We start from the raw sequence: 14,599 nt of genomic DNA on the forward strand, positions 1-14,599 counted from the left end.
TGCCTGCCAGTGACCATGACTCCAGCAGGGGCCCATGGAAATGCGAAGGACTCCAGTCTCCGCCCAACTCTTCCCAGTTATTGAGCAGATGAGTCCTCTGGGGTGGGGTGCTCACTGCAGTCCTGCACCTATGAAGCTCATGAAGACGTCCTACGTGTCAAGAGGAAACGGCCCATTCTCCTCTGTTGCCCAAAATGCAGCAGGATTTTGGAGTTAGGGGAGAAGTAGTCTCAAGACTCCCAAAGGAGAGCTCAAGTCAATGTAAGCTAGCTGTTGTAACACATACCTGAAGCAGCAGCAGCAGTTGCCTATTCTAAGCCCCAAGCCCAGTCAGAACTCTCCCAGAACTCTCTGTTTATAGATCTTGGCCTAAACTGACTCTTGTTCCAAGAGGTACAGCAGAGTAGTAGAGGTGTGGACTTAGGAACCAGACATGTTCGAATTGGAACACTTAACTAGCTACATGACTTTGAGCAAATGACAAGATGGCTTAACTGTAAAGTGAAATAATGAGCATTACCAGTATCCAATATAATAACCCAATATAATAAAAGCTAATATGCAAATTGACCAAACGGAGGAACAACCAGTCACTATGACACGCAGTGACCACCAGGGGGCAGACGCTCAAGGCAGGAGCTGCTCCCTGATAGTCAATGCGCTCCCACAGGGGGAGCGCAGCTCAGCTAGAAGCCCTGAGATGGGCTCATGGCTGGCGAGCGCAGTGGTAGTGGCGGGAGCCTCTCCCACCTCTGTGGCTGTGCTAAGCCGGCAGTCGAACATCCCTCGAGGGCTCCCAGACTGCAAGAGGGTACAGGCTGGGCTGAGGGAACCCCTACCCCCCAGTGCACGAATCTCGTGCACCGGGCCTCTAGTAACTAATAAGACTGTTGTAGGGAGACAATGAGATAGTACATGCTAACAAACTGAGGCAGGAAAAGCATTCATCAAACATTAGCTACAGTTATTTTTTCACTAACTCATTTGGAGCTTTCAGGAAAGCTCCAGGAAAAAGGAAGGTAGTTCTATTGTGTCTCCACCCAAGGATATATAAAGAGGAAAATTAGAAATGAGGTGGCAGGGGGTGATGACCAGGAATAACATGCTCTAGGACAATTCATCTCAGACTTAGCACCGTTTTCTTCCAGCCTAAAGTCACGAAGGCAGAATGCATCTACCCTAAGACATGTGGGGAAAGAGGATGGACGGAGAGCAAGACACAGAGGAAGTCTGCCACACCAGAGCAAACTCTCACCCACTTCTGGGCTGTGTTCCCAGGCCAGTTCCACCCTTTCTCCCCCCTTCCCTACTCCCCAAACTGCAGGCTAGGAAGAGCCCACCCTGAGTCCAAGTTTTGAATTTGGTCTGAGGATCAAAATGATAAATGTTTCCAAAACGTTGACATATGAAATGTAAATATTTGGTTGCACAATTGGGGTTAAAACGAGGGTCAATCCACCCCACTCTCGGAGTGCCTCTCCTCCCACTGCCAAGCCCAGGACCTGAGGCTGCGTGCGGTTTATAAGATTATAGCGCTTGGTCTCATTTAAAGGGTTGTCAGCATTTCCATTCTCCTTCTCTGGCCCTTTCGGGTAGGCATTTATAAGCGAGCCATAAAAAATTCACCCTGACTGCAGCTTGGCATCTCCGAGGCTGCGCTCCAGGCAGGGCGGGTTTTGCAAGCACCCTCTCTGAATTCGTTTGGTTCCTCAGAAGTTAGACCTTCACACACACTCTCAACTTTCCTCGCAAGGGCAGCCAGACGGCGGCTGGCCCATTCTGATCTCCACGCCGGTCACAGACTGGGCCCTCTCTCCTCTCTCCTCTCTCGCGCGCCTGCCGCCCCATCACCCCTTCTCCTCTGCCCCTCTTTCAGGAGCGCGGATCCCTTATCCTCACCCTAAGACCTCCTTGGCTGAAATGTTCTCTTCTCCTTCTCCTGCCAGCATTCTCCTTGGAAGCTGTCAGCGGGGCCGTGTCTGCAGCCCTCGCCCCTGGAGAGGCACTGCTCTTTGCCCACCGCAGGGGGCTTCGGGCCGCTCTCCCCAGACCTGCCCAAAGCCACAGACCCCTGTCAGAGAGCGAAGGATCCCATCCAGGAGGGTGAGAGCAGAGACTGCAGACAGCCTGGCCAAAGGAAAAGGCAGAATCTGGCGCCTGGGGGCCTCTCTGTGGGACCCAGGTGGGTGGCCCGAGTGGGGCGGGGCAGGGGTACTCACAGGCGCTCGGCGTTGCGGGGGATGCCGCGAGGAACCGCCCGGAGGCCCAGCCCGTGGCAGTCCACGCTGGCGGCGGAGCAGGTACACTTGGTAGGGCAGGCGGCGGCGGGGGCCACGCTCAGGACACTCGCCAGCGCCAAGGCCAGCGCCAGGCGGGCGCGCACGGTGGCGCCGGCCCCTGTCCGCCCGGGGGCCATGGTGTGCAGGGGCCCGCGCCCCGAGGAAGCTGCCTCCGTGGGGCAAGATGCGTAGAGCCCGGGGAGACGCGGGGGAGCACGGACGGCCTGGAGAGCAGGCGGTGGAGTTGGCGCGGAGGAGGAGCGAGCTCGGCGCTCAGGCGCACGGGGCGCAGGAGGAGCGGGGCGCGCCGGGCGAGGGAGAAGGCAGCAGCTCCATCGGCGGGGCCGACGCTGCCCCGCTGCACATCGCTTGGAGTGCCCAGGTGCCGAGCGCCCCCTGGCCCCGCTGGCCCGCTGCCCGGGGTGCGGACCGGGTCGGGGACCTGGGGCGGCAGCGCAGTGGGGCACAGTGCCCGAGGAGGTCCGCCTTGGAGCTGGGCTCGAGAGCGCGGCAGTGGCGGCCTGGGCACAGGGCAGCCGGGTGAGCTGGCCGGCGCTTGCTCTCTCCATTCACTGAGCAGGGCAGACACCAGAGACGCGGGCCCACCCCTCCCGCCCCCCACAAAAAACGCCAGCTCCGCCTCCCATTGGCTGCGCTGCGCGTCATGTTGACTAAGTTGAGAACTTTGCTAGAGCAACCGAAGCCCAGAGGGAGGGGGCAGCAGAGGAGGGAGAAGGAAGGAAAGGAAAGGGTCTCCGCCAGCCGGGCCCCAGAACTGGGACTCATTCACCAAGGACAAATCAGGCTGGTGACGCTTTTTCTTTAATCCGGCACTGAGCTAGGCACTCTGCTCATATTTTTTCTTTCGGTTCCAACAGCGTCCCGCAAGGGGGCATTTAAGTTATCCCCATTTTATAGTTAAAAAAAAAAAGCTCAGAGAAGTGACGTGACTTGCCAGAGGTCACACAGCTACTAGGAACCCCAAACCGCTGCACTCTCCACTTCACCCACGTTTTTACATCACAGTCCATCAAAGCTGCATCGCTACCTCATCAGAAAGATCCTCAAAGATCCCACCTAATCTTGACAAAGATCCACAACTTATTCCTAAAGGACCTGCTATATTGACACGAATGCACTCCGCAGCCACACATGTCACAGAATATGGCTGTCCGTGTTGTTCAGGTCGTTGATGACAAACCCTACCCACCCCCCACCCCCATGCCTGCCCTGCTTTGCCCAGACCCAGTGTCTGCTGTGCTGCTAAAAGTAGTGATGCTGCCTCTATAGCCCTTGTACTTCTGCAAGGTGACCTGGGCCAACCGTGCCACATCTGGGGCGTCCTTTCCTCAAAGAAAGGGGGCCGCAGCCCTGTGCCCACCTCACTGGGTAGTGTGGAGCATCAAAGAAGAGAAAGTGTTTTTGAAAAACAGCCATTCACAGAGGAGGCAGCGCCTTCCTACTTCAGTGCCTGCCCTGAATTGGCCAGGTCTGAGCTTTTCCAGATGCCTGCGGGGAGGAGCGCATGTGTTAGAGGCTCCATAAATACTCCTAGGAATGATTTTGTTTGTTTGTTTGCAGGCAGAGAGCAGGAACTGGAGGAAGCATTGCCCAGACTTCCTTGGGGTCTGCTCACACTGGAAAAGTCTGAATGAGCCCTGCTCATACATACATTCACACATACACACACATGCTTACACACACGCGAGCTCACACTCATACTCAATCACACACACACATGCACATGCATTCTCAGAACACAAACACAGTATCACATGTACCAGTTACAAAAATTACGCCATTTCATGGAAATGCTATTCTGATTCCTTCTACCTCATTTTCCATAAGGAAACTTTCAATTATTTGACCACATCTTGTGAATATATAGTAGAGGTGCAGATTTTATTTTATTGTACTTAGCAGATTTTCAAAGTCTTAGTTCCAGGCACCTAATTGTACGTATGTGCATACACACATGCACACTTCAGCCTCCATCATTCATAAACACATTAGGTGCAATTTACAGCTGTTATTCTTGGGAACAGCTTTCCCTACAGATGCTATTGTGATCGCCCTCTGGTGGCCATACAGGTCTTTGGGCCTCTGGTCCTTGGGGGTGATTTCAGCATTTAAGAACTCTCACCATCCTTTCCTCTGAGGCTTTCCTCCAAACCTTGAACCAATTTAGCACCAGGTCTGAGGCAGAGGAGAGAGCTGGGCAAAGGCCCAAGGGCACACGAGCATCTCAGACAGTCTGGAGCAGAAAAGAGTAGGGTTTTCTTTGTTTTCCCAAATGCACCCTAGAGCATGTTCCAAATCCCTTCAGGCTGGGCCTGGGTCTGTGCTCTGAGCATAGTGGGGAGGGGGAGGCCGTGTTGCCATTTAAACTGCTGGGGGTTTCATGAGCCACTATACCTTTAGGTGACTTCATAGGCATTGAAACGTGCTTTTCCCTGGGAGAACAGAGTGCAGGAGTCAATCATCTCCAAGGAAGAGGCAAGTGTAAGAAACAGGAAGTATTCAAGACACAGGCTCCACAGGATCAGGGACTGTTTGGGCTGGAACAACCTCAGAAATCACCTGACCCAGTGTTTCTGCAAGTGCATTCTTTTTTTTCTTTTTTTTAAAATATATTTTATTGATTTTTTTACAGAGAGGAAGGGAGAGAGATAGAGAGTTAGAAACATCGATGAGAGAGAAACATCGATCAGCTGCCTCCTGCACATCTCCTACTGCAGATGTGCCCGCAACCCAGGTACATGCCCTTGACCGGAATCGAACCCGGAACCCTTCAGTCTGCAGGCCGACGCTCTATCCACTGAGCCAAACCGGTTTCGGCTCTGCAAGTGCATTCTGACAACTACTAGTTCTGTGTGTTTCTTCAGGGGTTCATCATGGGGTGGGGGTTGTTTCCTAGGGCAAAACATAGAGTGAGAAATGCTGCTCATTTTCACCTATCTCAGAGATGTGCATCACAGACGAGTGAATTCAAGACCCCAAGAAGTACTGTGGTAAGGAGATTGGATTAAGACCTGTTTAACCCTCTTTTCCAGGATAGCTGACCTCTTTACATGTTAACTTAAAATTTTTTGGACTATTTGGAGAACCCTCAATATCATTAAACCCTCTATGAACGAACAGGGAAACTGAGTCTCAGAGAGGAGAGAAGTCTGGGTAAGTCCTTGGGAAGTCAGGCTGTTGAGTCAGATTTTTTTTTTTATGTCTAAGTGTTAAAGATGTTTTTACACTCTGTGATGTGATTTTTTTCAGAGTTCCACAGAAGCCTCCAGAACCAACTTTCAGATTTTTCTCTTTTTCCCCCATAAGTTTCTCAAAGCAAACTGCCCACCCATTCTCTCTAGATAACTCCTCTACCTGTTTTCTGTGCCTTGGTAAAAGGCGCCATCATTCATGGCCCAGAGAATAACTCTAGATAACTCCTCTACCTGTTTTCTGTGCCTTGGTAAAAGGCGCCATCATTCATGGCCCAGAGAATAATTAATTGAAGTTAAAAAGGCCTTTGGGTGGCATCCAACATTTATAAGGGGAAAAATGAAGGACACTTTAGAAAAGATAAGAACCAAGGCAGGATCTAGGTGCCAAGCCCAAGATTCCCAAATTCCCAGGAGGGAAAGACGGATTGGCCTGACTTAGGCCACATGATCACTGCCTTGGCCAGAGAAGATGAGAACCTATGGGTGACAGTTCCACGGAACCTACACTCAGCGGGCAGGTAGGAGCAGTACTCGCAAAGGGAAATTGGGGAGCTGTCGGCTAACAGAGCAGGGGAAGGAGAAGACAAAGCAGCACCAAAGCACTTTCCTCTGCCTCACACCATCGCCATGCAGTTCCTGAGCCCTGTCAGGCCTCCCCATCACTGTCTCTCTTCATTTTGAGTTTGTCCCTCTTCATTGTGGGGCCTCCTGCCATTGTTCAGATTCTTCAGGCATCGCCATTGCTCACATGGCACCTACATCCATTCACTAACTTTGTTTGTTCCCCCAATCCATCCTTACTCTAATGATCAAAGGATTTTTTTTTTCTATGCAAACCTGGACAATGTAATCCTGAACTTGGAAGTAGATTTCTGCCTCTACCACCTCATCTCCCATCAGTCTCTGACACCACTCAGTGTCTCTCCTGGATCATCCTTCTCTGCTCTTTCCTATCTGGCGAGCCCAGACTCAGTTTAGCTGGCCATTTCTCCAGGAATCTCATTGGTCCAGACTCTCAGATTCTCAAGGGCAGTGGCTCTATCCAATCCATTCACTCCAACATTTTATTATAAACACTTCAAGTATATAGAGATGTCTAGTCCATTTTTGCATGCCTGATACCTAGAGGTACAAAAAAAATCTTTGGTGATTGATGAATGAATAAATGAACAAATATGTGAATGAATAACCTTCCTAGTCAGCTAGCTTATTTGACATCCTGTTGTTGCAGTTTTACTTATTTTGATGAGTGTTACTTGATCTTTTGGAGGAGGAGGAGGAGGAGATTATGTTGTTCCAGAATTTCTGGGGTGGGGGGTTGAAAACTATACCCCGCCCCCCACTCCTTTCTGATTGTTTGCTCCCACCCATTGACAGTTTCCATTTGTGCTTGTCGTTCTCTGGTGGATTATCCAGGTCACTCTCTGCCCACTGTCACCCTATTTATCCCTAGGAGGCTGACCTCTACAGGCTGCATCACCTGCCCTCCCTTGGGTCTGGCCATGTGGGGAACTAGCTCAGAGAGCTGGAGTAGAGGCCAGGACTTCCTCCACAAGGACAGCAGTTTGACAGTGGTTTACTTCCTCTGGAGGTCATAGTTCATGTCCTCCAGCTACCATTCCCACCCCCTTATCTCTGTAGAAGGTAGAAGCAGGTACAGCTTCCCACTGTTGCTAAACCTGGGGTAGACCCCCATCCCTTATTGATTCTTTAACCCTGACTCACTTTTCTAAATAGTCCCTTCACTAACTTTCTTCATTTATTCCTTTCAGTTATGTCATCTATTAGGGACCCTGAAACTGGTACATTACTTCATGGAGCCTCTGAGGCAGATCTTGGAGGTGTTGGTGAACAGGGAGGGAGTGGAAGGAGAATCCATGAAAACTCCAATTTGAGATTAAAACTGTGATCTCTATTAAGTCCTCCTGGCAGAGAGAATAACTCATGTACATGAATTTTTAGGTCATTTCTGGAGAGCAGGGTTAAGGGAAATGTACCTGGGAGGCAATTTTTTAAAATGCAAATTGCTTCTTTCTTTCTCCCTTGAGAATGAAGGAAATAATAAAAGCTCATTGCCAGTTAAACTATTGAGCTTCCCCAAGGGGCAGGGTCTACTCTGACTAGATATATATTTGAGAAATTAATACACAATTTTAAAATATATAACTGATCCTGGAGAAGAAGATAGGGCTACAGAACTTTCCAAAATCCAGATCCACCTATAGAGGACAAGCATTACGTGGTCTTTACTCCAACCATGTAACTGTGGTTCAGAACTTTCTTATTTTTATATGATCTTGCCAGATGTGGGGTCAGGCTCCTGGTCCTCAGTGCCAGAGTGCTGACCTGAGAGGCCTGGCAGACAGGTAAGTGCAGTCATGGGCTTCTCCAAACTATGCAATGAAGATTTGTCTCATATTTGAGCAAAGCAAGAACTATCACTGAGAAAATGGCTCTTCAATTTGAGGAATATTAATTACCTAATTAACCAGAACACCTGCTCATAAAACTCACTCCACCCAGGAAACTAAATCAAACAAAGTGTGAGGATGTGCCACACAGACTTGGTGGTGGCATCTGCATTCTTGGCTGGCCTCTTTGGCACTGGGGTTCACAAAACTCTCTAGCCAGCTGTTAGGCTTGACAGAAACTTCAGAATGCCCGACTTGTTTAGCAAGCAATGATTAGTGCAAACTCAGAAAACTCCTCTTGCAACTCCGTGGATGTCCCTGATGTGCTTGGGCATGTTCTGAGTGTTTTACATACAGTAACTCTCTAATCCTCACAACAACCAAATGAAGAAGGACCCTACTGTGGCCAAAATTGGCTGAATGCTCACAGATCCAATTTCTTCTTTCTGGATACACAGGACAACTACATTTCCCAGCAGCCCTTGCAATTAGGTTGGGGCCATGTGCCTCATTTTGACCAATGAAGTTTGTGCAGAAGTGATGCATGCCACTTTCAGACTTGGTCTTACATAATCAGGCAAGCCTTCTTTCTTTTTGTGGGTTTTTTAAAATATTTTTTTATTGATTTCAGAGAGGAAGGGAGAGAGAGAGAGAGATAGAAACATCAATGATGAGAGGGAATCATTAATTGGCTGCCTCCTGCACGCCCCCTACTGGGGATCGAGCCTGCAACCCAGGCATGTGCCCTAGACTGGAATCAAACTCCAGACCCTTCAGTCCACAGGCTGATGCTCTATCCACTGAACAAAACCAGCTAGGGTGAGCCTGCTTTCTTTTTTTGGCTGGACAAATACAGGGTATCCATTGAAGGATCAGAAAGTGCCCTGAGATAATGGTAATGCCACAGACAGGAAGACACTAGTATTCCTGAATCAACACACAGAAGGCAGTGGCCAAACTTGAACTCACCTTTGAGACTTGGGGGTTGTTTATTATAACCATTAGGCTGATATGTCAGTGTAATCTTGGCAATTATATTTTCCCAAATCACAAAGGACCAACCTTGCAGAAAGCTACTATTCTATGTGGTATGATTTCAGAAACAAAAGGAAATTCTCTTCTCCCCCAAATAATACCTCCTCCTATTGGTTAATTGAGAGAATGCTTTTAATTAGTAACCCTCATTATCTTCCCTTAATTTATTTCTTACTTATTCATTCAACATATATTTACTTCCTAGGTACAGGTAATGTTATACATGACACAATGAGACAAAGTAAACGATTGCACTCTCATGGAGTTGATTATGGGAAGCTGACATATAACAATCAATTAAACAAGAAAGTAAATATATAGTCCTATCTAATAAAAGAGAAACATGGTAATTAGCGTACATCTGCTATCCTTCCCATTGGCTAATCAGCGAGATATGCAAATTAACTGCCAGCCAAGATGGCGGCCGGCAGCCAGGCAGCTTGAAGCTAACATGAGGCTTGCTTGCTTCAGTGACGGAGGACTCCAATGTTCCCTGCCTGCCTTGCCGGCCTCTGAGCTTGCAGTTTGAAACATTGTTACAAATATAGAAGCTAAACAAAACCCCAGAAACCTGCTTTCAGCCCACCGGGATCTCAGAGCTGGAGTTGATACAGTGTTTCGATTATAGAACCCAAACAAACCAGATACCTGCGTTCAGCAGCAGAGGCCTCAGAGCTGGAGCCAGAGCTAAAGCTGGCCCAGAATAAAAAAAAAGAAAAAAGAAAAAAAGGAGCAGTGGGAGCTTCAGTCACCCGCCAGCCTGAAAATAGCCCTCAGCCCCTCACCCACACTGGCCAGGCATCCCAGTGGGGACCCCCACCCTGAAGGGTGTGTGACCAGCTGCAAACAGCCATCACCCTCTCACCCAGGCTGGCCAGGCACCACAGTGGGGACCCCCACCCTGATCCAGGACACCCTTCAGGGCAAACCAGCTGGCCCCCACCCGTGCACCAGGCCTCTATCCTATATAATAAAAGGGTAATATGCCTCCCAGCACCGGGATCAGCAGAGCTGCGAGGCCTCCCGGCACCGGGATCAGTGTGACAGGGGGCAGCGCCCAAACCCCCTGATCGCCCTGCGGCTCTGTGTGTGACAGGGTGCGGCGCTCCACCCCCCCTCCCCCCACGGACCCTGCTCTGTGTGTGATGGGGTAGAGCCATAACCTCCCCATTGGCCCTTCCCTGAGTATGACAGTGGCGGCGCCCCAACCCCCTGATCGGCCCTGCTCTGTGTGTGACAGGGGGGAGCTCCCCAACCCCCTGATGGGCACTGCTCTGTGCATGACAGGGGGCAGTGCCCCAACCCCCTGATTGGCCCTGCTCTGTGCATGACAGGGGGTGGCGTTGCAACCTCCCCATCGACCCTGACTTGAGTGTGACAGGGGACGGTGCCCCAACCCCCCAATGGGCCCTACCCTGAGCGTGACTGAGGGTGGCATCACAACCTCCCAATCCGTCCTGCTCTGTGCATGACAGGGGGCGGTGACCCAACTCCCCAATCGGCCCTGCTCTGAGCCCGACCAGGGGCTGCACCTAGGGATTGGGCCTGCCCTCTGCCACCCGGGAGCAGGCCTAAGCCAGCAGGTCGTTATCTCCTGAGGGGTCCCAGACTGCGAGAGGGCACAGGCCTGGCTGAGGGACCCCCCCCCCCCCGCCCCCGAGTGCACAAATTTTTGTGTACCAGGACTCTAGTTACTAATTATAAAGTTTTAGGAAGGCAATTAATAGGGTGATGTAATAAAGACTAATTGAGTCTGGCAAAGTTTCAAAAAAGTGATCAGGGGAAAAACTCAAAAGATAAGAAGCTAGCAATGATGTAATAAGGGATGGAGTCAGTAGGTCACCAATCCAAGAGACAAAGCAGCATATGCACGGATCCTACAGTATGAGTGGGCTAGTTGGAGGAACATAAAGAAGGGAGGGCGCTATGGGTGAATCCTAGAACATGAGGGATACCTGTTCTGGGAAGGTCAGAATTATTTCTCCTTCACTGTTGTATTGACCCCAGTCTATGTGAAGTGTTATAATGAGTGATATTACTGCTTTGATTTGTGTATGAAGAGAAACCTAAACTCTTGGATTAATCTGACCTGACATCGATTCTATTGCAGTTCCAGGGGTTTTTGCATACAAGGAGGCTGGTAAACTAATTAGGAGATTTGTATTAAAGCTATCTGTATAGGCAGCATCACATTTGTTCACAGCTTTTAAGTTTTTCAAATTAAAGCCAGAAATTTGTCAGATCATGTTTAAAAAAGCAAGAAGAAATCACAAGAGTAATTAGAAAATATTTTGAAGCGAATTAATCTGAAAACACAAATTATGAACATTGTGGAATGAAGCTGAAGCAGTGTTTAGAGAGAACATTTTGTCATTAAAGACTTATATTACCAAAGAATGGAGGTTGAAAATCAATAACCTAAGATTCCGCTTTTAAAAACTAGATAAAGAAAAACATGTCAAACCCAACGTAAATAAAAGGGAGGAAATTATTAAATAAAGAGCAAAAATCACTAAAATTGAAACAGGAATGCAATGGAGAAAACCAATAAATAAAAATTGTTTCTTTGAAAAGATAAATAAAATTTAAAAAATACTTTTAAAATAATATTTATTTAAAAAGAGAGAAGACAGCCCTAGCTGGTTTGCCTCAGTGGAAAGTGTCAGCCTGTGGACTGAAGGGTCCTAGGTTCGATTCCAGTCAAGGGCGTATGCCAGGGTTGTGGACTCGATCCCCTGTGGGGGGCATGCAGAAGGCAGCCCATCAGTGATTCTCTCTCATCATTGATGTTTCAATCTCTCTTTCCTTTTCTCTTTCTCTCTGAAATCAATAAAAATATATTAAATAAAAAGAGAGAAGACATAAATTATCAATTTTAGGTATGAAATAGAGGATATTTCTACATAGCCAACTAATATTAATAGACTATTATGAAAAGCTTTATGCCACAAACATTTGATAATATAGATGGCATAGACAAATTCCTTGGAAGACAACAGTTACAAAAGCTCACTCAAGAAGAAATAAATAGTCAAATTAGCCCTATTAAAAATTGATTCATATTTTAAAAACCTTCCTATAAAGAGAACCCAGGTTAGATGGTTTCCCTGGCAAATATGACCAATTTTATACAGCCAAAAAATAGAAAAGGAGAGAACACTTTTCAACTCACTAATTAGGTCAGAATTACTCTGATACCAAAACCAGACAAAGACATTATTTAAAAATAAAAATTATATATCTACATCCTTCCTAAATTTTAAAAATCTTTTACAAAATATAAGAAAATGAAATTCAGTAATAAATAAAAAGGATAATACATTATTATAAAATAGAATTTATACCAGGTATGAAAAGTTAGTTTAATACTTGAAAATTATTCAATGTCATTTACTACATTAACAGAATAAAAAGGGAAAAGCCTATGATCTTCTAGGTAGATACAGAAAAAGCATTTGGCAAATTTTCACATCTATTTGTGACACAAATTCTCATTAAACTATGAAAAAAGGGAACGTCTTCACCTTGATAAAGGACATCTACCAAAAATTATAGTTAATAGATGATAAAAGAGTGAATGCTGTCCTCATAAAATCAGGAACAAGGCAAGGATGTCTGATTTCACCATTCATTTTCAACACAATACTGGAAGTCCTAGCCAATGTAGTATATGAGAAAAGTAAAAGACATACAGATTTTAAAGAAAGACATAAACTTCTATTTACAGACATGATTATATACATAGGAAATCCCAAATAATCTACTTATAAGTTTAGTAAGGTTGAAGGATATATATATAGCCAATATATTAAAATCAATTGTTTTCTTAGATACTATCAATGAATAAATGGAAATAGAAATTACAAAAGCATTATCATTTACAATAGTATTAAAAACATGAAATACTTAAAGGCAAAACTAACTAAACATATGGGAGATTTAAATGCTGAAAATGACAAAATGTTCATGAGATGAAACCAAGAGGACCTCATAGATGGGTAGATGTAATTGTGCTCATGGATTGGAAAATTCATTATTGTTAAAATGACAGTTCTCCTCAAATTGATCTGTACATTCAGTGCAATCCCAATCAGATTCCCAACATAAATTTGTTGGTATAAATTGACAGGGGAATTCTAAAGATTATAGAAAAGAGTCCCAGGTTTGATTCTGATCAAGGGCACATACCTAGGTTGCAGGCTCCTCTCCGCCCTGGCTCTGGTCTGGTCGGGGCTCGTGCAGGAGGCAACCAATCAGTGTGTTTCTCTCACATTGATATTTCTCTCTGTCTTTCCCTCTCTCTTCCACTCTCTCTAAAAATCAATGGAAAAATATCCCTGGGTGAGGATTAAAAAAAAAAAAAAAGACTTACTATAAAGATACAGCAATCAAAACAGTGTAGTATTTGCAGAAAGAAAGACACATAGATCAAGGGAATAGAAACAAGAGTTCAGAAATAGATCCACATATATAAGGCAATTGATTTTCTACCACAGTGCCAAGGTATTTCAATAAATGAAAGATAATGTTTTCATCAATGGGTGCTGGGACAGTTGGCTATCTATATGCTAAATAAGTAAATAACCTTAACCCTTTCCTGCACTCTATACAAAATTAGCCTGAATTGGTCCATAAAATCTTGGAGAAGACTAGAAGATTGTTTCGAACTTGGGTTGGACAAAGACTACTTAAATAAGGTCTATAAAGCACATAACAGAAGAAAATTGAAAAGTTGAACTTAAGCAAACTTTTTTAAAAATCTGTCATTTATAAATACTTTAAAGAAAATAAAAAGGTAAGTGACAAACTCATAAAGTTAGCGGCTTAATACAACAAAAACTTCTCCACTTACAGATCAGAAGTCCAACATGAATCTCACTGGGCTAAGATCAAGGTGTTGGCAGGGCTATACTTCTTTCTGGAGGTTCTAGAAGATAATCCCTTTCCAGCTTCCAGAGGCCACCTACTTTCCTTGGCTCATGCCTGCCTTCTCTCAGTAACTTTTATCTGAATCCTCACTCTTCTGGTTCTCGCTTCTGACTCCTTCTTCCACATTTAATGACCCCTGTGATTAGATTGCGCACAGGTACATCTTATTTTAAGGTCAGGTGATCTGCAATCCTAATTTCATCTGCAAACTTAATTTCTCTTTGCCGTGTAACCTAACACACTCACAGATTCTGAAGATTGGGAGATGAACATCTTTGGGAGCCATTACTCTGCGTACCACACGGGATGTGCGTACGTTCAGCTTCATTTTACTGTGTAATACTTTTCCAAAGTGTCTATACTAATTTAGACTCCAGAACAGTGGAGTAGAATTCCAATTGCTTGATCTTTGCTGAGGCTTATTTTTTTTTCCACTTTATTTTGTTGGTGTTATACTGGTAATCTCACTGAAATTTTAATTTCTATTTCCCTGATGACTAATGAGTTTTAGCATCTTTTTTCAGTGTTAACTGGCTTTTGGAAAGCTTCTTTATGAAGTACTGACTTGAATCTTTCGCCCATTTTTCTATTGGGTTTTTCTCTTTATTATTAATCTGTTGGAGTTCCTTGGATATTATGGGTAGCAACCCTTGTCAAATATATGTACACTAAATATCTTCTCCCACTCTGTGGCTTGCCTTTTCACTTTCATAGTGGTGCCTTTTGACAA

At 46.0% G+C, this 14,599-nt stretch overlaps 1 protein-coding gene across 1 annotated transcript in view; it reads right to left on the bottom strand.

Annotated features, from left to right (window-relative positions):
* Positions 1–2,847, bottom strand: part of SLIT3 (slit guidance ligand 3) — a 536,168-nt gene extending 533,321 nt beyond the window's left edge. The window contains exon 1 of the mRNA XM_081092174.1: positions 2,220–2,847. Coding sequence (XP_080948300.1) covers positions 2,220–2,416 — 197 coding nt within the window. The 5' untranslated portion in view covers positions 2,417–2,847. The remainder of the gene's footprint in view (positions 1–2,219) is intronic.
* Positions 2,848–14,599: the final 11,752 nt, after the last annotated feature.

This window comes from Myotis nattereri (genome assembly GCF_964212035.1).
Source record: "Myotis nattereri genome assembly, chromosome: 5".
Taxonomy (NCBI): domain Eukaryota; kingdom Metazoa; phylum Chordata; class Mammalia; order Chiroptera; family Vespertilionidae; genus Myotis; species Myotis nattereri.